Source organism: Sinocyclocheilus rhinocerous, unplaced genomic scaffold (assembly GCF_001515625.1).
Source record: "Sinocyclocheilus rhinocerous isolate Xijiao unplaced genomic scaffold, SAMN03320098_v1.1 scaffold78, whole genome shotgun sequence".
NCBI classification, from domain to species: domain Eukaryota; kingdom Metazoa; phylum Chordata; class Actinopteri; order Cypriniformes; family Cyprinidae; genus Sinocyclocheilus; species Sinocyclocheilus rhinocerous.
This window is the reverse complement of record NW_015637122.1, coordinates 898,203-923,801: the sequence shown is the minus strand read 5'-3', so window position 1 is coordinate 923,801 and position 25,599 is coordinate 898,203. Positions and strand designations below refer to the sequence as shown.

At 36.8% G+C, this 25,599-nt stretch overlaps 1 protein-coding gene across 2 annotated transcripts in view; it reads right to left on the bottom strand.

The window, feature by feature from the left end:
* iqsec3a (IQ motif and Sec7 domain ArfGEF 3a) overlaps positions 1 to 25,599 on the bottom strand; it is a 168,640-nt gene that overhangs the window by 83,281 nt on the left and 59,760 nt on the right. For both annotated transcript variants that reach the window (XM_016563257.1, XM_016563258.1), the window contains exon 3: positions 10,360 to 10,819. In XM_016563257.1, the coding sequence (XP_016418743.1) occupies positions 10,360 to 10,819 (460 nt within the window). The remainder of the gene's footprint in view (positions 1 to 10,359; positions 10,820 to 25,599) is intronic.

The window sequence follows — 25,599 nt, the reverse complement described above, 5'->3', positions numbered from 1 at the left end:
AAAACTTATTTTTTGATTAGTAATATGCATTGCTAAGAACTTCATTTGGACAACTTTAAAGGCGATTTTCTCAATATTTTGATTTGTTTTCACCCTCAGATTCCAGATTTTCAAATAGTTGTATCTCGGCCAAATATTGTCCTATCCTAACAAACCATACATCAATGGAAAGCTTATTTATTCAGGATAAATTCCTTATGAACCTTCACATATGTCACATATGATGGTGAATAAATCAAAGATGCTTCTCCTGTTTCATAGAGCAGATCTATATGGCATTCAGTGTTATTCAGTTTTGAGCTCTTGGAAATGTTAGGGAGATTAATGACATTATGGCTGAAACACAGTGAGATGACCTAGAGAGAGGATGCAGAGACAAATTTGATTGCTGGGATCACAGAAACCACAAGTATAGCTGTGATCTATATAACCCTTAGGTGTGGTAAGAACACCATGGAAAACGGTATATGGCATTCAGTGTTATTCAGTTTTGAGCTCTTGGAAATGTTAGGGAGATTAATGACATTATGGCTGAAACACAGTGAGATGACCTAGAGAGAGGATGCAGAGACAAATTTGATTGCTGGGATCACAGAAACCACAAGTATAGCTGTGATCTATATAACCCTGAGGTGTGGTAAGAACACCATGGAAAACGGGGTGTGTAACAGAGCAGGGGCATGAAAGAGGGTGAGAGCAAAAGACAAAGAGACAAGAAGGCGTGTAACGAATGCAGTCCTGCTGCAAATCCACCCATTTGCCAGCTGTCAGGTCCGTTTCCGATCACTTCACTAAGCGGCGCCAGGGAGAGAGATCATTCCGGAACCACTGCAGCCGGAAAGGAAGGGGGTATAGCAGTGACACCACTCCCTATCAACTCAGCCCAGGCAAATCAGACTTGACAGCTGGATCAGCACTCTGTCCAAGCTTACTTCTTCACCATCCCAGCAGAAAATGACATATCACACATATCCAAACAAGACAGGCCTACATAAACTACACAAGAAAGATGATGGAGGCAAGTGTTAAACAAAAAATCCAACCCAGCTGTTAAAAGCCCATCCCTATGGGATCCCTGTATGATTCCCCTGAAAAGGACTTTTTGGTATATTACATTTGTTGTCTAATTAGAAATCATTAAATACACTGGTAATCCATCAATGCTATAAATGTGTAAAACTAAAAAAAATTGCCGTTTGCTTTGATTACACCTTACAATTAGCAAGTTGAAAAATTAGTCAGCTTATCGTAAGGCTAAAAAAAGCTTGTAACGTAAAGTTGATATTTAAGAGCTACAAAGAGAGGATTTTGAGTGAAAAAGCACATTTGTTTTCAACTGAATGAACATGTACTTGCAATTTTGTTTCTTAAATGTAATGTCAAATAGCTGCCTGTTCTTGTACTGTAAATATATGAATATACATTTTGCATGAAACACACTATTGAAATCAAAAGGGCACCCACTAGAAAATGTTGCTCTGTAAATGCAATCTCATTGGCTCAATTGATCTTAACTGCTTTCTGTCACATATATGTTCATATTTGGTGCTTGACATTAGTTTCTCATTTGCATTGATTTGTGTCTCAAGGATACATGTATATTTATGAGGCCATCAGCATAAGACAGGATAATCAAAGGTCTCATTGGGAGGTTAGGCACACCTTCATTAGCATAAAGAGGCAATCACACAGAAGAGATGCTGTAGCAGTTATCTATGAAGCCATCAGCCTCCGAGAGATCGTGTCTAGAGTCACTAAAGCCGGAATCCGCATCTGGTCCAGAGCTGACCCAGTTCTGGTCCAGATCCGGAAAAACGGATCCGTGCCGGTATTGGCCCGTTGTGCCAAAAGACACCGGCCCGAGTCCGTTGTGCGGATCTGGACCAGAACTTCAGATGGGTCAGATGATTTTTGCTATCTGGGAGATTATCAGCACTCAGACACCCTCTGCGGGAGCTGACTTTGCTGACAGTGGATCGCGGCTCATTTAGCTCAGCATTTCAGCCTTGTCAGTCAGGATAGTTCTTAAAGGATAGAAAGTAAAGCGATAAATGCACACCTGCGACTGCACATCATTGGAATTCCTAAGAGATGTTGCAACGTTGCTTGGTAATCTAACAATTGACAATTATGATTCATTAATGTGATGCTGGAATTATCGTAATTATTAGATTTTATCTTGTAAAAAGCATTGCAAGTATATTATTATAGTCATAATAATATAATATATTATAATATAATATAATATATAGTCATCATGCAATAATCATGGTAATTCTGAATAATATTTATGATTCAGATTATTCAAAATTCTTATTATTGTAAATATTAATTGAAATTTATCAACCACTGGCTTTTATCATACTACTGATTTATAAAATCAATAAGGATATATAGATATTAATATTAATATTAATAAATACTATTCATCATATCCAATAATCATTCACTGAAAACTGCAATTGTTGCCATTGTGAATTTTAATCTTCAGAAATAAATAAGAATAATACAAGTGATTTTGCAGCATTTTGGTATAAGACATTCCGTAGCATCCATGTCATCAAATTTGCTAATCCACTTTTTTTCAAACATCAGCAGTTCATAGACGAGAGTGAAAGTAAACACATCAAACGTTCCTGCATGTCGCTGCTTGGAAGGTCTGTCAGAACGTTTTGCAGAGGGGATTCAGATTAGTTCTATTTATAAAACGGTAGGCTGAGATATGGACCCATTTCTCATGAATACCCATTTTTCATTAGCCGGGGTTTCTCTGAGTGATTATAGTAAGAAGAAGTTCACCCTAATGCATCACATGCTACAGATTATCTGCAATACTAGGGAAAAATGGATAAACAGTGCACTCTAAGACTGATGCCCTGGCTTTAGTGGAAAAGTACTTGTTAAAAACCAGGAATTATCTAGAATGGGTTGTGAAGATAATCAGTCAGTAATGTCCTAATTCTGAGTGGCACTGGACATAAAATTAGGTTCTAGCAAGCTAACTAATGTGTGTGAATGAACAACTGGAGTACAGCACTCCACTGACTGGATAGACTTCTTCAACAGCCAGCAGTATGTACTTGTGTTCATGCCATGAAATGAATGGTAATGCACATGGTCAATGCTAAACTGAACAACATTTTACTAAAACTGGCACTTTTCGATGTACTGCTGTAATTTTATCAGCATTTTTAGTATGCATCTGTGCAGGCCTATGCGGCAAAATGCCAGCAGCCTCAGGTCGGGTAATTTGTCAGCTCTGGGGGTTGGGAATATTATGTGTGAACAAAGCTATAACAGTAACAGTTTGAGCATGTGCAATTGTAGGACACTTCAACAAAGGTCTGTTGCCAAAAAGATTGAACCAATCCAAGCTGATGCTGCTGTTTATAGGAGATTTCTCCCAAATGACATATTGGTGGTGGAGTGTGAATAGCAATGTGTATTAAGCACAGCTGTGGTTTTCTGACTCCATACCTATTCAACTAAGTTGAATACTTAGTTGAATATGTTGCTTTTTGTAATGTGGCATTGAATTCACCTTATAGATATAAATACACATTTAATTTAATTTAATTTTAAAGGAAGGTTTTAACATCAAAAAAGTTTTAATGGCTACATATTTTCATATTTGAAAAACCTTACTATTCATATTATGTATTTATTCATTCATTAATTCGTTTATTTGTTTGTTTTATATTCATTCATTCTCAAATTTAGCTAAATTTGCCCCTGGCGGTTCCCCAACACTAAACCCCTGAATAAAGATCTCTACTAAAAGTTTCTGTATTTCGATTTAGGGCATGCATTTATGTTTCAGTTCAATCTGTATGCTTGTATGTGTGTGTTTGTGTGCCACCGAGAGATACTAGTATACTCTAGTACTAATCCGCAGTGTCAGACTCTGCACCCTTATCTGCCTTCAGGAGAGATTTCACACCTCTACAGACAGAAGATCACTGGCATAATGCAGACACACAGAGAACCGTACAAATGAATGCATATACTCATCTTATCAAGCACAAATGCTGGTACACACACACACAAACATGTCAGTGCATAGCACAGTGTCACACACTGCAACCACATTCATATCAACATTTTGATTTCAGTACATCCACATGCCACTCGTTATGACTATAGCCTAGCCCTAGATGGCACAACAACAAAGAAAAAACATAAGGGCCTTTCGCACCGCGGGAACCTTTTCATAGTACCAGAACTAATTGTGGAACTACCCACTTTTTGGCGTTTTCGCACACGCCGGAACTGGGTGCGATTTTAGTACCGGACTGCCTTTTTCGAGAACCAAATTAGCTCCTACTCCGGAGCAGGGTCTAACCAGCACAACTGGTACTAATCGTGACATAAGTAGACATTGATTGGCCAAACGCATACGAAAACGCCCTCACCCTTTTCACATAGCTATGAGAAGCATTAAACATGGGTTGCTGTACTGTATTAAAGCTTTAATCAGGATAAAACTGTGTATTAAAAGCTAACATAAGCAGTAGCATTTACAAATAACAGCGTATCTAAAAGTATGAGATGCGGTTCGAAAGTCCCTATAGACCTACCATTAAAAGCCATGCTTGCACAGGTTCTGCACGATCCTCTTCAATAATATCCTCTGCTTCTCAATCGGGCTCAAACTGATAAGCGATATTAACAATGCAGTCGTTTACAATACAACTGGAGCACATGCCGCCGAGGTGAGGGGCGGGACGATTAGATGCACGCTAGAGGCGGTTTAGCCAATCACAACACACTGGGCTAGCTAACCAATCAGAGCCCATCGCCTATTTCTGAGGGAGGGGCTTCATAAAAGAAGGAAATGATCAGCCGTTTCTCAGAGAAGGGATAGAGAGGTGTGGAATAAAGGTAAATTATGTGAAAAAGTATGCGTTTTTTTTAAAACGAAGCGTTAACACATGTTAGACTGCACCCCATAAACACAATCAAGCCTAGAAAAAACCCAGTGAACCACCCCTTTAAAAGTAAACTGAGCTAAGATATTTTGATTGGAAGTGTTCGTCCATCACAGTTAATTCAACAAATTTGATCCTTAAATGTTAAAACAGACAATGTTTTGTTGATAATTTTTAGTTTTGCATTGAAGCTCACGTTTCATTTCAGCACATGCACATTTTTTAGACTTTAGCGACGGGGGTTCCTGATGCTGATGTGAAGGAGAATCGAAATTCTTTGGCCTAAACAATACATCCACAGTGTTTCTGCAGAATCACTGTTATGTAGCAGTCATTTTGTTATTTGTCATATAATGCATGATGTGCATGGTTTGCAGCTTGTCTGTGGGCCACATGGAGAAATGCATTAAATTACATTGTTTGGATATTGGAAAAATTGTGAATAAAGTAATGGGCATTAACTGTGGGCTAGTTGCACGTGGCCGCCATGTTGGATTTCCGATCAGCGAGAGTGGGTAAAGATACTTCTGGTTTTTCCTAAATGCCAATGCAGAGAGTCGGAGAAACCCAAATCTTACCTTTTATATATGTTTACAGGATTTATAATATCACTTAAAATACAACTAAGATCTACATTGTTATTATTACTATACTATATATTTTAATTGAGCTAGTGCCATTTGAAACTTATGTATGTTTGGGTCAGGCGAATGAATGAAATATACTAATCCGTAATGTTTGCGAAATTGCCTTGCCATGGTGCGTACACATACACAATGTATTTTTCCTTAGCAATTATCTAAATGTACAAATTATTGTAAATACACAAATAGGCTAAAGAACTAAACAAATTTTCAAAAAATAAAACATAACTTTCAACTATGCTTGCTTATAAAAACAAGTAAACATTACATTGCATCTTTAACCATCAATAAATATATTATTTCTCGAAAATGTTGGTATTAAATGGACTTTTTTGGGTGAACTGAAATACACTGACTTGTGAGACATGGGCTGCAATTAATCTTCATAAATATCCGTTTCTCAATTCTGCAATCAACATTTTCACAGCATATTTTAACATTTTACATTTACACACAGTTATCTTTCCATCAGTCATATTTTTCAGATGAAAATAGTAAAAAAATAAAAAAAATTTAAAAGATTATCCTAATATATATAGCTACAAATTTAAAGGTTTTATTTTAGTTAGCCTAATTACTGTAAACAAGCTTAAACTATGCGAAAGCACAGCCTGAGCCACACACATCTGTAGACTAGCGCAGATTAATTCTCACACTTAGTATTTATAGTATACTATATAGTATTTATAGCTCCTAAGAGGCTGTGTGACTATGAGGAATGATTACCTCGAAATGTATGTCTGTATGCAGTTTTCCCTATCCACCTTAGTTTTCCCATTAGAGTGGGCGTGGCCATTTGTACATTTTATGGGTCTGGCTTCCAGTGCCATCTGCTTCCAGCTATTTTTAGCTGTACAGTACAAAACTCGTTTTGCTGCTTGATATTGCAAATTGGTGTGTCTTACCATATTATTTTAATGTATTATCTTAATTATGAACACACTGGTTTGTAGTGCCAACAGTTTTACCGTTTACTGCACTTTGCTATTCTTCTCGTTATTTTCCTACGGCGGCTAATGACCGGAAGTCTCGTATATTCACAGAAAACGACTTACTTCCGCGTTGAAGAATAAGGTGGATTGCTCGCTTGCCAATGATTAATATGCCATAGGTTGCCGACCCCTGACCTACAACAACAGCAATAACCAACAGCAGCAGCAGCGCATCAGATCTATTCCGTCAAGACCAAATCCATTAATATTGCCATATTCATTACCATGCTAAAATCTTCAGAGAGTTGTCATGATACAACAAAATTTTAATCTAAAGTAGAGTACATTAAATGAGACGTCTGCTCATCATGTCTTGACAAATCTGTATTGTATTATATTGTATTGTAATGTTTTATCTGACCATCCTGAGGACCAGACAGATGATTTGCTTGTGGAGGTGGACTTGTTATGGTTGATGAAATAAAAAAGGGATAGATTCAACGCTCATTCAATAGAAGATACAAGAAACCTTTTCTCTTCGTAGAGATTCAGCCACTAGATTTAGAACTTTATAGTAGCAAAATGTGGACCTCATGGGGAAGTTCAACAAGTCCCTTGAAAAATACACAGCACCTCTTCTGAAACTCTACAGAAAAAGAAGCTATGCATTTGGCCATATTTTCTGCATGTTTACTCAGGATGTTTCTGGTAAATTACCATTTTCATACCCAATTTCTAAATTAATTAGCATGTGTTTATAAACTACATGTATGCCGTTAATTTACACAATAATAACTATTATTATTATTGAACAGCGATACATTTCACCATAATCCTGGAAGAGGCCATGGCTCTTGAGAATATTTTAGATCTGCCAGCAGTATTTGCATACTTGTTTGGTCTCATGTATGCACCCGCTACCTGATCCTATGACTCCAATTTGAACCTATGACTTTTCAAATCCTTGAATATAACATGATGTATAACTTAAGGACTAACTTAAAGATTCTATATAGCGGATTTATAATGCCTAAATTCGGACTGTACATCAATAACCTGTTGATATATGTTGAATAATGCATCAAGTTATAGAGAAGTCAAAATACTTAATAACATATATAGTAAAGGTTTATGTATACAGTTATATATTAGTGCAATTTGCAGTGTACAGTTTTGACATAATACACTAAAAGGAGACATTCACTTACTGAGCTATTAGGTTATAAAAAAATAAAAAAATAAATAATTTGTTTCCCTTAGATAGAGGGGAGAAGGTAGTGGATGCTGTGTGGATGGCACTAACCAATTTAAGATTCTATATAGCGGATTTATAATGCCTAAATTCGGACTGTACATCAATAACCTGTTGATATATGTTGAATAATGCATCAAGTTATAGAGAAGAATAAATACTTAATAACATATATAGTAAAGGTTTATGTATACAGTTATATATTAGTGCAATTTGCAGTGTACAGTTTTGACATAATACACTAAAAGGAGACATTCACTTACTGAGCTTTTAGGTTATAAAAAAATAAATAAATAAATAATTTGTTTCCCTTAGATAGAGGGGAGAAGGTAGTGGATTCTGTGTGGATGGCACTAACCAATTTTATATAGCAGAGTCTGAGCACTTCATCAACCTGAAAAAAGGCAAATGCATCTGAGGTGTTATGCAATACTGCAGAATTACAAGACAATTCTTACATTCATTAGCTGGGTATGTTGTCACACTGCATGGTTTAACCTCTCACAATGTGAACCTGCCAACAAACAACCTTTTAGCAATTTTAAATTGAACAGTAATTCAATTTAATGTGTTGCATAAAATGAATAATAATGAATAAAAAATAATAGTGACAACTTGACCCAAATAAAATAAATAAATTAATTAGATTAATTAAATATTAGTTAATGTATTCATTTAATTTAAAATATATAAATTAAATATAACTTTTCGTTTAAAATTTACTTTGATTATATATATATATGTAATTATGTTTTTTAGCATGCTTCCCAACATCTATTAAAAATGTGTTTGTAATATTAGAATCTTTGCTAAAATTCACTCTAATTATTTATTATTATAAATCATTCTAATTATTTTCATTTAAGATTGAATTACTTCATTGTAATTGGACCTCCTCAAAACCTTAGCATTCCGAGATTCCCTGAATTCCCTTTGTGTCCCCAGCTATATGTAATCAAGTTTGTTTTTTTCTGCCAAATTATCTGTAACGCTACTCTTTCAGAATTAATTTTTATTTAAATATAATTTGATTTTGTACTTATATTAAAAGCAGAATAAATCACTGTCATTTTGTAATGCCAACATAATTCTATTAGATATTTCTGAGCAAAAACAGTGGGGGGTGTGGAATGCAATTTGCAATATGAACCCTCAGCAAGAAAATGACAACAAATGAAGGATGGGGATTTTAAGAGAACATCTGTGTTACCATGACAACACAACCTTTTCTCATCCTCTCCTCCCATCCATCACCCTTGCTGTCGCTTTTGCCCTCTCTATCTCTGTCATCTCATCTCTCAAATGTACCCCTCTCAAACCTTTGATACCCCCTGAATGAGGCTGCCTTGGTGTTTTCAGTTCAGCATTAAATTCTGAAAAGAAACATGTCTGCGCTCTAATTGAGCCCCAGTATAGATATAACTCTGTTCCAAAACATAGTGAGCTGACATGCAGTCTACTGCCTACATAGGCTGTATCCTGGAGCTTAACAAGTGTCTAATTTGGATCATTCTGTATAGACAGCAATTCTGCACAATGCACAAAAAAAGGAGACTCAACTCCAATAAAGTTTGAAATTAGAAATTTGCTGAGCTAACAATGTGATACTATACTAAGTGAAAAAATACAGAGCCCACATAATTATTGGGAAAAAATAGTGAATACATATAAAATTTGTAATTGATGTTTTACTTGACTCACCTACCATCTCAGAATGGACTTTTCACTGAGCTTGTTGCAGTGTATTTTAGTATTTGGCCAAATGAGGCTAACATAATATAAGCATAAGCATGCTGCCTACCTTCTGGAACAGCAGTTTCTCTTGAGCATAAATAAATGTATGATTTCTTAAAAAGCTGTTCAAGTAGGCAGTTAACTGGGTTTTGGTACAAAACTAGAGAGTTGCAAATTGCTAATCGATTGATATTCGGTCCCCAAACAATGCAATAAGAATGACAGGCAGGCCTGCATGGAATCTGTGAATTTTACAGAAAGCTCCATAGATTTATCCTGTCCCTTGCATTTTTTGTGACTAATTTGAAGTGTATGTGGTAATTTACCAAGAATGTGTTCTTGCATTCCATCTGTGTACCCCCTCCCCACCCCCACCATTGTTGACATAAGTACCTGGTTTCTAAAACTCTGTGCCAAGTTAAAAATAGCTTAAATGCTTTCAAATTGTTTTAATAACTTTGTATTTATTGGTGTATGGTAGTTGATATGGCTAAAAATGCACATTCTGTTCAATTTCATTTAGGTGTTTTTAATGCAAGAACACACCTTGAGTGAATGGCCTCCAATACTCTTCAATTACGTTTCACACACTTTACCATAATTCCACAGAATTCAGTGCAGATTCCGTGTTGGCCTTGTGATAGGTTAGAAAGCTGATGGAGATAGTAATGGATGTGTATGAGATGAGGATGGATGATCAACCTGTAAACCTTCCAGCAAGGTCCAGTGGCCTTTACCAACTTCAACACATTCCAACACACTCAGCCACTAAAAGCAACCATCCGAAGCACAACAGCCAATCCTCAAGAGCCTGAAGCATACATTCACACATCCTCAAGACCGCAATCCCACAGTGCCTTGCTCCCTACCTGCTTGTTTTTGAGGTCGAGCGAGAGTTCATAGTCGGAGGTTGTAGAGTGGCAGCATGCTCCATTCCTCTGCACTCTGATTGGCGAAGCAGTGTGATGCAAGCTTGGCCTCCTTCCTGTGCCTCCTGTACTTGCTGTTTCCTTTTCCAGCTCCTCTGTCTCCTTTTTAACGTCTTGCTGCATTGGTTGTGGTGGTTGAGCCTGGGGTTTTTCTTCCTCCTGTTCAATCTCTTGTACCCTCACATCTTCCTTCTCCACCTCTGCACTCCCTCTCTCTTGTGCTTCACCTCCATCTCTTTTCCCATCTCCCCCTCCTGTATCGAGAGATGTCACGGTGCTCCCTGCAACCTGAGGTGCCACCTGGACCTCGGGCTGGATGGCACTGGTGGAAGTCACCCCGGGTGATGGCGATGCGGCAGGTGATGGTGTTGCAATGGGAGAAGGGGAGGGTGGCTCTTCACTGCAGAAAGGAGGAGAAAACTAAGAGTCAGCCTGCAGCCCAGGCACCATGTGACCTTGTCCTCCAGCTCAGGGGGGTGTGGCCTAGGGGTGGGTCAATGTCAATCTCTCCCTCCCTTTTCTCTCATCAACTGTGCCCCTCAGGGCAAAGAGAAAGAGATGAAGTGATTGTCTCGGGGCCTAAGCCCCTACTGTCCATTCCAGGATGGACTCAAGAGTTACCAGACAACCAGAGGGGGAGGGTGGGCCACACAGTGACTTGCGATACCCAACATGTGACACACACAGACATGACAGACACAGTCATGCAGTTATCAGTGTGGTACATTTACTGCTCTTTATTGCGGTGGTGTTCTATGACCTGCTGTAGCTCTGGAATTGTTCAGGCTAACTCCTGCAAATCTCTTGGACCCCCTACTAAACTTGCGGTGGAGCCCCATCTACAAACTACTGTCAATTTAGTGTCAGTTTTGCCATAACAGTTAGAAGCTTTTGAGCCCTCTGAATGGTTCTGTCAGAGAAAGCAACAGTCAGCTGACTGCAGATGTTAGGAAGCTCAGCATGACACACCATAATTGTCACAATTTCTAGCATATCTAAAAATGTGCCAAGAAAGCTTTCAAAATATTAGGCTCAATGTAAATGCAGCTTCTGTAAATACCTTAAAAAGTATGCCTAAGTGCACCTTTGTGTGGTATGTCATGCTTCTGAAAATGAACTTCCTTTCCAGTTTAAAGAAGACAAATTGTACCAGAATTTAATGGGCTCATTTACCCATGAAGGAAAGGAGGGTTGTCCAGTCCGCCAGTGGCCTACCTGAAGCCCCAGATTTAAGACTCTACAAGCCTTTTGATTTAAAAAAATGTGGATGTAGTTGACAGTAGGGGCTTTTGTTTTGCTTTTGGAGTGGTAGGCTGATATTAATAAGAGACTGTAGATCTCTCGCCTTTCATCACCCTCTCTGTTTTAACTTCCCTCTTTCTCCATGTCACATTCGATCACTCTCTCCATTTATATCCACCCCTGTTTTTCCTTCTGGGTTCTACCCTTTCAGTCCCTTGCGCCCTCTACCCACTCACATGGTTCTTTCTTTTAGCGCGAATGAGTGTGATTGTGTATGTGTGAGGCACTGAGAGGCATTAGGAGCACTCAAGGCCTTTATGCATTTGTCTTAGCGCAGTCTAATATCACAGAGTGCTAGTAGACCAGGACAGGTCATAGTCAGAGTTCTGCACACAGCCAGGCTTTTAAAAGGCTCTGCTGGCATCAATGTATGCATGAAGCAGCGAAACTCAATTATATTTCCATCCAGATGACACGGCAATGGGGGCGACAAAGCAAAAAGCTGCTGATTGTAAATGGAATCGGATTTGATGTTTGATAGGCAATGTTTACCCAAAGAACACCAAGCGAGGATGGCACAGAGATTCGGAGGGAAGGGGATTTTTTAGGAATTTAGTATGAATTAGTGGACAAAGCAGAATGGCAACTCCAAAACGTAGTGAGGTGCCTAGTTAGAAAACATTGTAAGGCATCATGAACCCACTCCTTTGGCAGTTCTCAAAGGTAAGATCTTCTAAGACACTTTTTGGCCAAAATCTAAGGCAACACTGCATTGGGGAAAATTAATCCAAATTGCCAGACAAATTGAGATAAATGTTGATATTATAAATCTACTTATCCTATCCCATTTGATACCAAAACATATTGATAAACTCAATAAAAATGACCTTTCTAACCAATATTTGTTTGTAGCATGCATTTTTTTAGCTTGTTAGAGCCCTGGGTTGTTAGCACAGAATCATGCTAACATCAAACTCAAGATGCTAGCATATCTCCCATTTTTGTTCTTCAAATGAGGAGTGCTATTTGTGTGATGGTCAAAGTTGCTGCCAAGTAGAATGTTTGAAATCAGTTACTTATGAGGTTCCATTGTGGTTAAAACACTGCCTTCAAAGCTAGGTGTCTATATAGTAGGCAGTAATGTAGATAGCAAGGCAGCTCACTAAATTTGAAGCAGATTTGTGTGCTTTCTCCAGCAAAACAAAACTGAGTTGTCGCCATTGTAAAATAGTAAATATTTTCTTGCTTCTCCGGTGGACACCAGTGATATACAGTATAGGGACACCCAAAATAAAACCTCCCACTAACAAAATATTTAAACACGACATGGGTTTAAAAGCTTTTATCCAGGAATTAATCTAGCAATACTGGGAAAATAAGATTCACAAGACTCCCATGTTGCACATGGTTTGTGGTATCTTATTTCAACATGCATTTGTGGCCTCACCGGCAGGACTGAATGGGGTGATAAAAATCAACTCCTTCCAGAAATGGCTAAGGCGATAAGACAGGAGTCAGTGAGCATGAAATCAGAACATTACAGCCAGCGTATGCAGCATGGCACATGCACACAGGATATCCTCAAGGGGGGAAGGATTGGAGGAATAAAAGTAAAAAGTGTAGAGCTTGTTCAGGGAGAAAATACTACTAATCCATTCATCCTCTAAATACAAGAAGAAGAACAAAACACTTGTTTAGGCTCAGCAATGGATGATTCTTCATATAAGTTATATATTAGAAGAAGAAGACTTATGACAATAGACTGGACCAATGTTTCTCAATTTCTTCAACTAGGTTATACAACCAGGGCTGGCCAGTTAGTTGGCCTCAAAACATTGCTCTATTTGTTTGAAAATCTTAAACACACCAACAAAGCAATATAGCTCAATCAATGCCAGTTTGGGATAAAACAACCTGTTTGGCCAACCAAAGGCATAGGTCTGTTTGGTGCGGCTAGGGGGGCAGAAATTACAGACTTCACATTCAAAGAGAAACTGTGCTCCATATTTCACGATTCCTAGCCACTTATAGTCATTCTAGTGGACTGAAGAAGAATCGTAATCCATTCTATCTGAAAGTTCCAAAGAAGTGGAAGCTGTGAATAATAGATGTTGAAATAAAGCTTCCTCTCAGCAGGTGGCAAAGCTATAGGGAACAAAAATAGACAGTGTTAAGTGCTCATTGTCTAATTTTATTTATTTATTTTTTTTGAGTGGGAGCAACTGGTTAATTATGTTGATATTTTCTTCTTCTTTTTTCTTTTTTTTTTCTTTATTTTATTTTATTTATTTTTTTGCCTTTTTTCATCAAATGCAGCCACGTTGTTCTCTTGAGGACAGACTGAGAGAAAACAAAGTGGGACAGAAGGGGAGAGAGGATGTAAAAGCAGGCATACAGGGGCAAGGAGTCATGGGGCTGCTGGTAAAATCAGAATACGTAAGTGTAAACTAGACAACCACAAACTAAACATCCACAAACACACACAATGTTATATACAAGGTGTGTGAATGTGTGTGTACAATGGCAGTAAAAGCAAGTGAAGTGTTGTGTATTTATATGGGTTGAAGCTTCAGTTAAACTTAGATGATATCTCTGTCTCTCTCTCTCTCTCTCTCTATCCTTTCCTATTTTTTTCTGTCATCAACTTCAGTGTAATTTTTTTTAGTAATTTTGACCTTCTCAATTCTCAGTTGGCTTAGCAAAGTGTCAAAATGTTCTTCTCTTCTATTCCTCTCATCTCCTTCATTCTGTCTTATTTATTTCCCCACTGCGTTCACCCTTCCTGTTCTTCAAAAATGTTCTTTTCTGCTACAGCTCAAAATATAGTAATTCATGTTTTATGTTTACAATGTAACATGGCTAATACAAAACAGTTCTTCAATTTTAATGTGCGATTTATTACAGGGCACAGAGAAATTTAGTGATCCTAGTCAAATTTCAGTTCAAGTTGAATGACAAATTCTGTGATACTCTGTCGGTCTGTCGATACTGTTGCCAACAAAATGTTTGCCAATATACCCAAAACCTTTGATAGGGCCTACTAAAAGCATGTTAAATTTAAGACACAGATATTATATAGGTAGTAATATGTGGCCAGTATGGGATTATTGTAATGTCATGACAAATCTGAAATCTAAAAACAAAGGTTTTATTTATTTTTTATTTTTTTAAAGCAAACTATGCCTTTAAGGTTTTTATTGCAACTGGCAGCTGGTACTTTGATCCCAATGAAGGCAAATTTGATTTTAGTTATGTAGTGATCTTTTCCAAATTAATGATAAATAAAATAAATAAATTGTAAAATATAAAATATAATGATATAATAATAATAATAATTACAAATATAAAAAATGTGAGTATAAAACAATAACTAACTTTAAAAATTGTGAGATTTTCTAGCTCAATCACCACCATTTCCTGGGAATCACAGCAGAGCAGATTAACTTTGAGGAGAGACACAAACTGTGGAGAGGTTTTAAAACTGGCAAAGTACCCAGAATTTTCTCTGTTTCCTCCTCCTTTCTTAGTTCACCTCTGATAGATAGGAATTGTGCATACTGCACCAACTACTGCTGGCTTTACTACTGCGACACAGTGCAGGCATTAGTGAGCATGTGGGGGATGAATTTGTGCTCCTGTAGTTCTGAGGGGTGTGTGTGTGTTGTGCTTGTGTGTGTGTGTTTTTCTGTGCGTATGCGACTCCCTGCTGCTCCTGCCCCCGCACTGTCACAGAATCAGCTCAAGTACTTGCGGAAAGAAAGGTTGTTTTTTTTTTACAATCCCCTATCCACCCACAATATGTATGATTTCGACTACAACTGCACTCTTGGCAACCTGTAAAAAAATAAATAAATAAATAAATAAATTATCATGAGACTTTGGCTTTTGAGAGGAAATTGTATCAGCCCTATATAAGCACCATCCCATCTAGCAAGTAATTCCTTACAAATCCATACAACAGAGTTCAAGTGTAATTTTGTAATGCATTTTTTAACATGTAAATTACACATCATTTCTAAAGCTGTATCATGCAGTTTCAACAGCCGCAAACTTATCCTAAAACTTCTCAGCACAGTTATCTGCACCATATGTTTCTGAAAATGTTGCAATTTGTGGCACACCCCCTAAGGCCCCAAATTCCCAGGCGATGAGCTTTGTAAAAATCGACGTGTTTCAGAAAAGCGGGTCATAGAGGAGAAACAATAATGTACAGTATGTGAAAAATAATGTTTTTTGAACCTTAAACCGCATAAACATTTCATTACACCAAATACACAAAATAATGTTCTTTTTAGCAACATCATATGACCCCTTTAAGGTGAACTATCCCTTTAAGATTTTTGTTGTAGCTGGTACTTTGATCCTGAAGAAGGGAAATATGATTTCTCTTTCAGCAGCCTCAAATTTATCCTAAAAACTACTGACCACAATTATCTGCCCCATATTATTACTGAAAATGTTGCAATTTGTGGCACATGCCCTGGGGTTCCATATATGCTATGGAGAACCCCATACGCCAGGGGCCTATTAACAGGGGCCTTTTGTCATCCACAGTTATTAACATCACCCGTTACAGGGATGTAAATCCTATGAAGGATTAAATAATTGCAGAAAGGCACTATGTTTTGTGTGGGTTTAGAGAGCCTTCTGATGTTTATTCCCCAGGCTTCATGGTTCTATGTTTCAGACCTGCAAAATCGAAGTGATATGGCCTTGTGTGATTATTAAACTGCAAAAGAGACTCCTACGATAAGAAAGATTCTGTATAATCATCTAACCGTGGCTTTTCATAGTGTGCAGCTCTTACCACTTGTAGTTAAATTGAGTTAATGGCAACCCGACACAACCAAAATCTATTTGTTTGGCAGGACACCATAGTTTGCTGCTATTGGTTCTACCTTTTAAACATTCTCAGATAGGCTTTTACTGTTTGTTTGTGATATTCCCAAATCTGACATGTTTTCTCTTGTTCTATTATTATCCCTAATTGCCTGTCATTACTATAACCTACTTTTTCTCTCCAAGCTTGCATGACCTTGTGCAACTGAATAACCAATGTCTGCGTATAATTCTGGCCAAAAACTGTCCACCAATAAAATGTCTGACCAACCAACCACATAAATGATGCAGTTTATTTTATTATGTGTACTATCAGGTAATAGGATGCTGCAAAGAAGGCACTTCCAAGTTTGGGTTTGCTTCAAAAGGAGTTTGATCATTTGTATAACATAAAAACAAAGAAACATTCAGGGAAAAAAAATAGCCAGAGGTCATGAGACTGCAGAAGTATTATAATATTGACATCCTACCTCAGTTATTAGTCAAAAGTGCTGATGTCATCAGTAATTAATCTTTCTAGATTACTCTTGAACATCATTCATTACATCTAGGGAATAGATCATTTTTTAAAGCCATGACCCAATAGGATGAATATTGACTAAGCGATAAACATGGCTCAAAGTGAATTCATTCACCACTCAACCCTGCCGGAAATCTGTTGAATGCAGAATGTGTTTTCATTAAAGTTTACTATTTATTATGCTACACATGTGCTTTCAGATCCTGACTAACCATCACAATTTTTGCAATTCTTAGAAAAACTATTCGACATGACTGAATATATGAGATCTCTGGTTATAACACATCTGCAATAGCTCATGTTTGATAATGAACCCTGAACAAAATGAATTATGAAAATATAAAATAAGCAGACTTTTGACTAGATGGCAAAGTCTGGTACATGCTGGAGTGTATCCTGGTGTGTTGTTTGCTTAATTAGTCTTCCATTAACACCATCATTTAATGATTAACACCATTAAGCGGATACGTAACGCACATGTATTGATGGAATTTATCACGTGAAGCAGTCATAACCAACTGTATCCAATCACAGTGCAATGGAGGCATTGCCTCCTTTCATGTGACTTTTCCCCATTCATTCTCAAGTTAGCGCCCACCAAACCCAACGCATGCTTTAGGAGGTCTGTTAAAACTCAATATAGGCTCAGGGGAGGCAAGAGAAACAGCCTCCCGCTGTAACTTGTGACTGGTGTCGCTGTTGGACAGTGTCACTTAAGAAAAAATGAGTGATTTATAGACTTTTAAAAGTCATATTTCATAACATTTTCCATTGTTTTATTTTTGTATTGTTGATTATTTTCGCACCCAATTGTTTTATGAAGGCATTGCCTCTCTTGCTTTCTCAGAGGAAACACCCCTGATTCTGACCCACGTGTAAACCAATCAAAGTTTGTTTGTTTTTCATATGTCCATATTACAACGAAAAACTAAATAATGAAATAATAATCAAAATAATGATGTGGAAGTCATAAACCAGCCTCTGAAGTTAACTTTGCATACTTTGGTAAATCCAGTGATTATTTCATCCTCAAAAGGGGTGTATAAAAAAAAAAATAATTATTATATATATACATAAACAAATACATACATACATAAATAATAAGCATGAAGGTCTACCCCTAAACCTAACCATCAGTGGGACATCAGCAGATCATGAAAAGTGCAAATGAGATAATCTCAATTCAAAGAAATTAGCCACCAATTGGCCAAAATGTGAAACTGTTATGAATTTCCTTGAGTTTGGTTTAGAATATACATTAGTAGTGTACATGCAATATATTTATTGATTAGATTGCTGAAAGTGCTTGTGTAGAGTAAAACTTGCCATCGGAATGTTCAATGTGTTCTTCTGAGATGACTATTAGCTCTATTTCAATGAATTGGCCAAACAGGTTCAGAGAACCTTAATGATTCATTAGTGAAAGTATTGTTTAAAAACTGCACTAATCACAAATCACTGTCACACAAATTGTCGCACAAATCACAAATCAATCTATTAGTTGAATAGTGTGGGAAGTGTCTGACCTGTCCCATCTTTCTCTAGTGTGTAAAATACAACATATGAAACTACCAGAACTTTCTGTTTTAGCTTTTTTAGTATTTCAACGCTCATTTCCACTATTATAATGCACAAAACTGTGGAGCTCTGACTGTGATCGAACACAAGTCACATAGACACATTCTTCTTGCGTTTACCTTAATACAGCATGAGATAGCATAGTGTCCAATGTGTGTAAATAAGATAAAAAGGAGCAGAGGTCTTCAACCCTGCTCCTAAGAGCTACCATCCTGCAGAGTTCAGCTTCAACCCTAATCAAACGCACCTGAACCAGCTAATAAAGCTCTTCTGGGTTACTTGAAAATAACTGACAGATGTGTTGAAGCAGGGTTGGAACTGAAGTCTACAGGAAGGTAGCTCTCCCAACCCAATCTCACGGCAATTTGTACAGATTTGACAAGGTGGCTAATTCGTACAACCTCACTCGTACAAATTCATAATAAAAATGAAAAATCGTTAATATATTATGTGGTGGCAAATTCGCAGGAATTTGTTCGAAGGACCACACCACATAAATTGTACAAAATCGTACAAGTGATTTAGTACAAATTCGTACGAATTAGCCACCTGGTAAAATACGTACGAATTGGCCATGAGATAGCATTGGCTCTCCAGGAGCTTTGTTGGAGATCCCTGAAAAACAGAAACAGTTGCAAGCTTGATTCGTGGATTGACGGATGGAGGTCAAGCCCTTGACCTGACTGATGGCACATGATGTGTGAATGAAACGAACTGCATCAGTAATGAGCATGCTGAAGTGCGGGCGTCAGTGCTATGGTAATGGATGGCTACGGCAAGCTGCCAGGCCAAAAGAAGAAAATAAAGGGTTGCCGAGAAGAAAATAAATAACCTCTCTTCATCAAAGCAAGACCAGGATGCTGTTATTTACAGACTAGTGACATTTCACTTGAGTTCATTACATGAATTTTAGGTTCTACTCACATATACACAAGGAAGTAGCTATATTCAGACACATTACATACATACACATAAAAATACACTTTTTGTTGAGGTGACAAAGTATAATGAAGCACATAAAATATGTCACATGAGCACTCCCATATAAAAGCATTGGGCTCTACAGTTTTTTGACACAAATGGAGCAATGCTGCAAGTCTAATTCTTCTTCTTTTTATAGCCACTCATGCTCTCTTATAAATAGCATTGTTGTTGTTTTTTTGTTTTTGTTTTTCACACCAAGAGTCTGCATCTAGTACTCCTGAAAAAGGAACAATAAAAGGCTGAAAGATAAAAAAGGTTTATAAGATTCAAATGAGGCTTATGTTTATAGTGCAGAGGATTCTGGGATTGATATATTGTTTTGCTGAGTTACATTTGGACTTGGGAGATATATTTCAGTAAAGGACTCTCTCGCTGGAGCATGATGGCCTTTGCTAAAATTATTGATTTATTGATTTATTTATTAAATGGGTGAATTTGATGAACAATGGGGGGAAATCCTTTAACAGGTGTCAAAGAATTCAAAGCAACTGACAAATGGGGAAAAAATGTGAGCATATAAAAAATATAATAGAGTAGATGATAATATTTTTAGTCAACTTACTTAAACCTATCCCAGTTTCTCGGGCTAAAGGCAAAGAACAACCCAATACGAATGGCAAGGGTTATAAGGAATTGTTGACCAACAATGAAAATTCTGTCACAACTTAATATAACGTCACTTCAAACCTATTTGGTCATGTTTTTCATTGATAAAATACAAAAGGAGATGAATGTCAGATGAGATGATGGTGACTGTGTCTGTCAAGCTCCAATAAGTGCATCAGTATCAAAGTATCAAAACACAAAAAGATAAAGATAAGAGCATTAAAGATAGAGCAGCCCACTGGTTAAGTGAAAACTCCAAAAATAGTCTAAATAGGTACTGGATGGGATGCTCAAACAAACAGCAATATTTTGACAGCACCGTGAATTAGTTACTTAGGTGTACTTATAGTCTGCATTTTAAGAATGTAATATTAATAGAAAAATACTCCCAACACAATTAATTGAAATAATTCAATGTGACCAACATTAGACATTCAGCTCTTTGTTTTTTGGACCGATTTGGCTAGTCTTGGCACAATGAAGGTTGAGTCGAGCCAGATCAGGTGCAGTCCAGGCTCAGTGGAACAGCAGGGACTTATAACTCCACAGTTTACATGTGAGTCCATTGTAAATAACACAAGATGTGTAGCTAAAGGGGATATTTCTGCATTATGAGCTAAAATATAATAAATGATCCAAAAAATAATGGTGATGCAACCTTTTTTCTTGAGTTTATGTCAAACCACTACAGAGAACTGAAAGCCATTAAGACTGAAGTAAATTGAGATTAAGCTTTTTTTCGAAACTCTCAATACTCAATAATACCATTATTAATCAACCTTTGTTAATACAAATGTCCGTATACACAATTGCAGAGGGCTATTTTTGCTTTCCCACACACTAAGGGAGGGAACGGGCCACTTCTGCGGGGGAGAGCAAAAGACAGGAAACATGATTTGACAGTCTGATTATGAGTCAGAAAGAGAGGAAGGTAGAAAAGCATCAGTTCATACCTCAAATAACATAGGAAACATAGGAAAAACGTACTGAAATAACGCACCTATACATACAATTTACTGCACTTTCCAGTTGAAATGACCACTAGTCCGTGTAAAACACCAACAACAAGCATTCCTTTTCAGGCAAATTATCATTACAGGGGCAGATTATCAATTAATAGCAATACTATATTATGAATGAATACATTTTGACATTGATTAATACATTTTGCATCTCCATATGGCTTTTCTGACATTGTAAACTTGCTCAGTAGCTCACCTGGTACAGCACTGCACTTGCGATGTGCATTTCATTTCTGGACTGCTGCAATATGTACAACAACCAACGTAATCATTGCCAGATTCATGTTCATCTGTGTCGTATATAACTGAACATGCTTTTAATGCCATTGAAAATTTCTCTGGACATTTCACTGTGAAAGTGTCACGAAATGTGCACGAAGCAACTTAATATCATTTTGCTACAAAAGGTCTGTAGAATGCGGTGGCCGAGGGAGCTCAGCACAATACAACCATATAAAGAAAAACGCTGCCATACACTCAACGCAACCAAATACAAAAACACGCTGCAATACAAAAAACGCGACTAAATGCAGAAACATGCTGCAATACAAAAAAAACGCAACCAAATACAGAAACACGCTGCAATACACTCAACGCAACCAAATACAAAAACACGCTGCAATACAAAAAACGCGACTAAATGCAGAAACACGCTGTAATACAAAAAACGCGACCAAATACAGAAACACGCTGCAAATACACACAATGTGACCAAATACGAAAAAGCATTGCAAGTGCACAGACCAAAGTGGAAACTTTTCAAGGGAACCCCAACACCCTTATGAAAATTAACAATGGTTTTATTATAGTAAAATTGTAGTAACCTTTTTTTTTTTGCATATTGATTATCATTTGTACAGTATAACCACAGATGTACAAATACCATGGTTAAACTATGGTCAGTGTAGCAAAACCATGGTTAATTTGTGGTTAACATGGTTTAACAATAGTAAAACATGGTTATATTTCATAGGGGAAGCTGTGAAAATTAGCTAGCCAGCTTACATAACGTTTCACAGTTACAGTAATTGTGTATTTCATCAGCTTATTTAGACTATTAATATCCAAAAAAAAAAGGAATCATATGATCAGGATGTTAAAATAAACAAAAATCTCACCCTTCAGAGCAGACATTGATAAATATGTCCCAGCCAAGTTCGTCACTTAAACATTCCGTTGTGATCAGCACATTTCTGTATTTGGTTGTGTTGCGAGTATTTGCAGAGTGTTTCTGTATATGGTTGTGTTGTGAGTATTTGCAGCACGTGTTGTCAAACTGATGAAGATGTTTTCTTCATTTGTTGGTGTTTTTCTATTTGCATGTGTTTTTTCTTTTTTTTTCTCATTTGCAGAGTGTCGAGCTCTTTCGGCCACTGTAGCAGAAAGGTCTGTTGGATTTTATGGATTTGGGCATTTTTCATGCATGAAAATGGGTGAATTCAACATAATTGATTCTATTATCAGTGTATATTTAATGGCTTCTAATAGATTTAAGGTCAAACAATTTCCGTATGTTCCATCAGGTGCGTGATTACTGTCTGCTGTCATAGTAAATGTACTGGCAGGTGGCACATTCCACACGCACAGGTGGTACACTCAACTGAGAACACATAAAACACAATCCAATCAGCTCTGCCTCTATTGCTGCAAATCAGAGAGATCAGCCGTGTTGGGTCACAGTGGGAAAAGGAATAAAGAAACCGCAAGTGCTGAAGGGATGATGGAGTAATGAGTAAAAATAAGTGCAAAGAGCTGGGAATTAGAGAAGCTACAAATAATGAAGTAAAAAGCACTCGAAAAAGAGGATAAGAAGATGACAAAAATAAATAATAAATAAATAAATAAAGGGGAAGGTTTTGTTTTGGAAACAGTATCAAGATTGTCTGGAGGACAGAAAAGTCTCTAGTATTTGCCATATAACGTTTTCAAAAATGGTACATGAAACATAATGATGTTTAAGATAATGTTTAAAATGTTTAAAATGTGTCATGTTCTTAGAAATTAAATATTTTGTATTAATGTGTTTAAATATATTTTTAATGACTTTAATGTCATGAACTTGGCATAACCTTCACCTTTCTTTCTTTCTTTCATTATTGATTAATTGATTTATTGATTGGTTGGTTGGTTGGTTGGTTGGTTGATTGGTTGGTTGGTTGGTTGGTTGATTGGTTGATTGATTGATTGATTGATTGATTGATTGATTGATTGATTGATAGATAGATAATGAAATTGCATTTTTCCTGAATTAGGGCACACAATAATATTTTCAATAATATTTTCAAGACTTATTATTATTATTATTATTATTATTAGTAGTAGTAGTAGTAGTAGTAGTAGTAGTAGTATAAACATCTTGTGATTATTCCATTGAATGACAGCCTGAAGTAACTTTGCCATGTCATAAAAAAGGTGGAATTATGTCATTTGTTTTCTTTCTAGACTTGAAAAAAAGTCACTAACTTTAAGTACTTTATTAATTATTTATTTTATACATTTTTGATGTGTTTAGACAAGTTCATTACAAATTTCATTAGCAAGCAATGGGACCTGGCTTCAAATCCCGATCCAAAATTAAAAATAAACTTTTAATTTTAGTAAACATAATAATTAAATAAACAGAGTTACGACTGATCTTGACAAACAGTGATCCATACATTTATGTATGTATGCATTGTTTAATTTATTTATTTATTTGCCACATTTGTTGCATGTTTGCTTTTGTTATTGTATTTCTGCCACAGCATATTAGACTGTTTTTTTCTGCCTACAGCAATTGCACAACCTTATTAATAAAGATGCATTTTGCATTTAAAATCCACTTGACTCAAAAATCTGAGTGGGCACATGCCCCCTTGTACTGTATAAGATTACAAACAAAGTAGAAATTAAAGAGATAATGAAATATCGCTCTAATAGAAACTTTGCTTTTGTTGCTTTTGTCACAGGGGATCTTTGTGTTTTTCTATGTATCGTGGTTCCTTTTAACTGAAAATAATTAAATGCATACTTAGCAGGGATGTGTTTAAAAACCAAAGGACCCAAGTGATATGAAATCCCTAGCCAGTGAAAAAAGAACAGCCTGAAAAACTACATTTCATTACTGTAAATTACTTCATTCAGCCCTCTTACTTGCATGCATTCAAAGCTATTTTCTGAGCATATATATATCATTTCAAGTCTCTCAGCTGGCGTATTCAGGCTTGTAACATCTTGTCACAACTTGACAACCGTCTCCTTGTGACAGAATAGGAAGTGACATGTTTAAACAACTGACATGAATATCCAACAAAGGCATGACCCAGTGAGAAAGTGACATCACATCAGCACATGTTGGAACATCTTTGATGAAGACTGAATCATGATTTAGTTGACACTCAGCTGCTCTCTGTGTCTAGTGAAGCAGATGCATTTGGCAGACTGTGACTCAACAATTTATCAGTGGGTTTGAAATGCAATTGGTGTGTCATACTGGGAAAAAAAGGACACGATCATGAAAAGCAGTACAGTGACTCACAGTATCACAAGCAAAGCTGTTGTCTCTATGTAAATTTCATATGAATGTACAGTATATTGGTGAGCTACGCAGGCCTGGCCATGCCAAATATCCATTCCACACTTCAACTGCTCATCTTTGGAGGTTTTTAAGACCTGGGGAAAACTGTATTCCCATTCATTCATCTCAGTGGCAGTTGCTCAATTCTGTACACATTATATTAATCAAAAAATAGGCATTTATTATATAATCCAGTTTGATGTGATGGTGTAATGCACCAGACAATGAAGTCTTGAATACGCCTGACCTTATTAAACATAATTAGTGTGAAACAATTAGTTGTATGAAAGTGCGACTCTCAAGAATCCCAATGTAAAATGGATTTTTGAATATAGATGAGACCTTTTTTCATTTCTTAATACACATTCCTAGTCTTATTGTGCATGATTACCAGTGCGGAAAGGTAAAATAAAGTTAACTAATAGCCTGTTGATACTGTTGTCAGTAATAGAGTCTTCCTAAAACACAGTGTAGTAAATTAATGCCTAATACCTAATAAATTAAAGGGGTCATATGATGCGATTTCAATTTTTCCTTTCTCTTTGGAGTGTTACAAGCTCTTGGTGCATAAAGAAGATCTGTAAAGTTGCAAAGACTAAAGTCTCAAATCCAAAGAGATATTCTTTATAAAAGTTAACACGCACCAACATACCTACGTCGCTCTTTGGGAAGATTTGCATAACACTGCCCAAATGTTCACGCAAAGAAAGAAGACGTAACTTTTATTCTCGCTGTAGTATTGTTACGCCATGCCGTGAAGACGCTGTGTTTTTCGTTGTGAAAGCGAAACTACTTTGTTTGGTCTTCCAAAAGAGGACGATATCTGCTTCGTT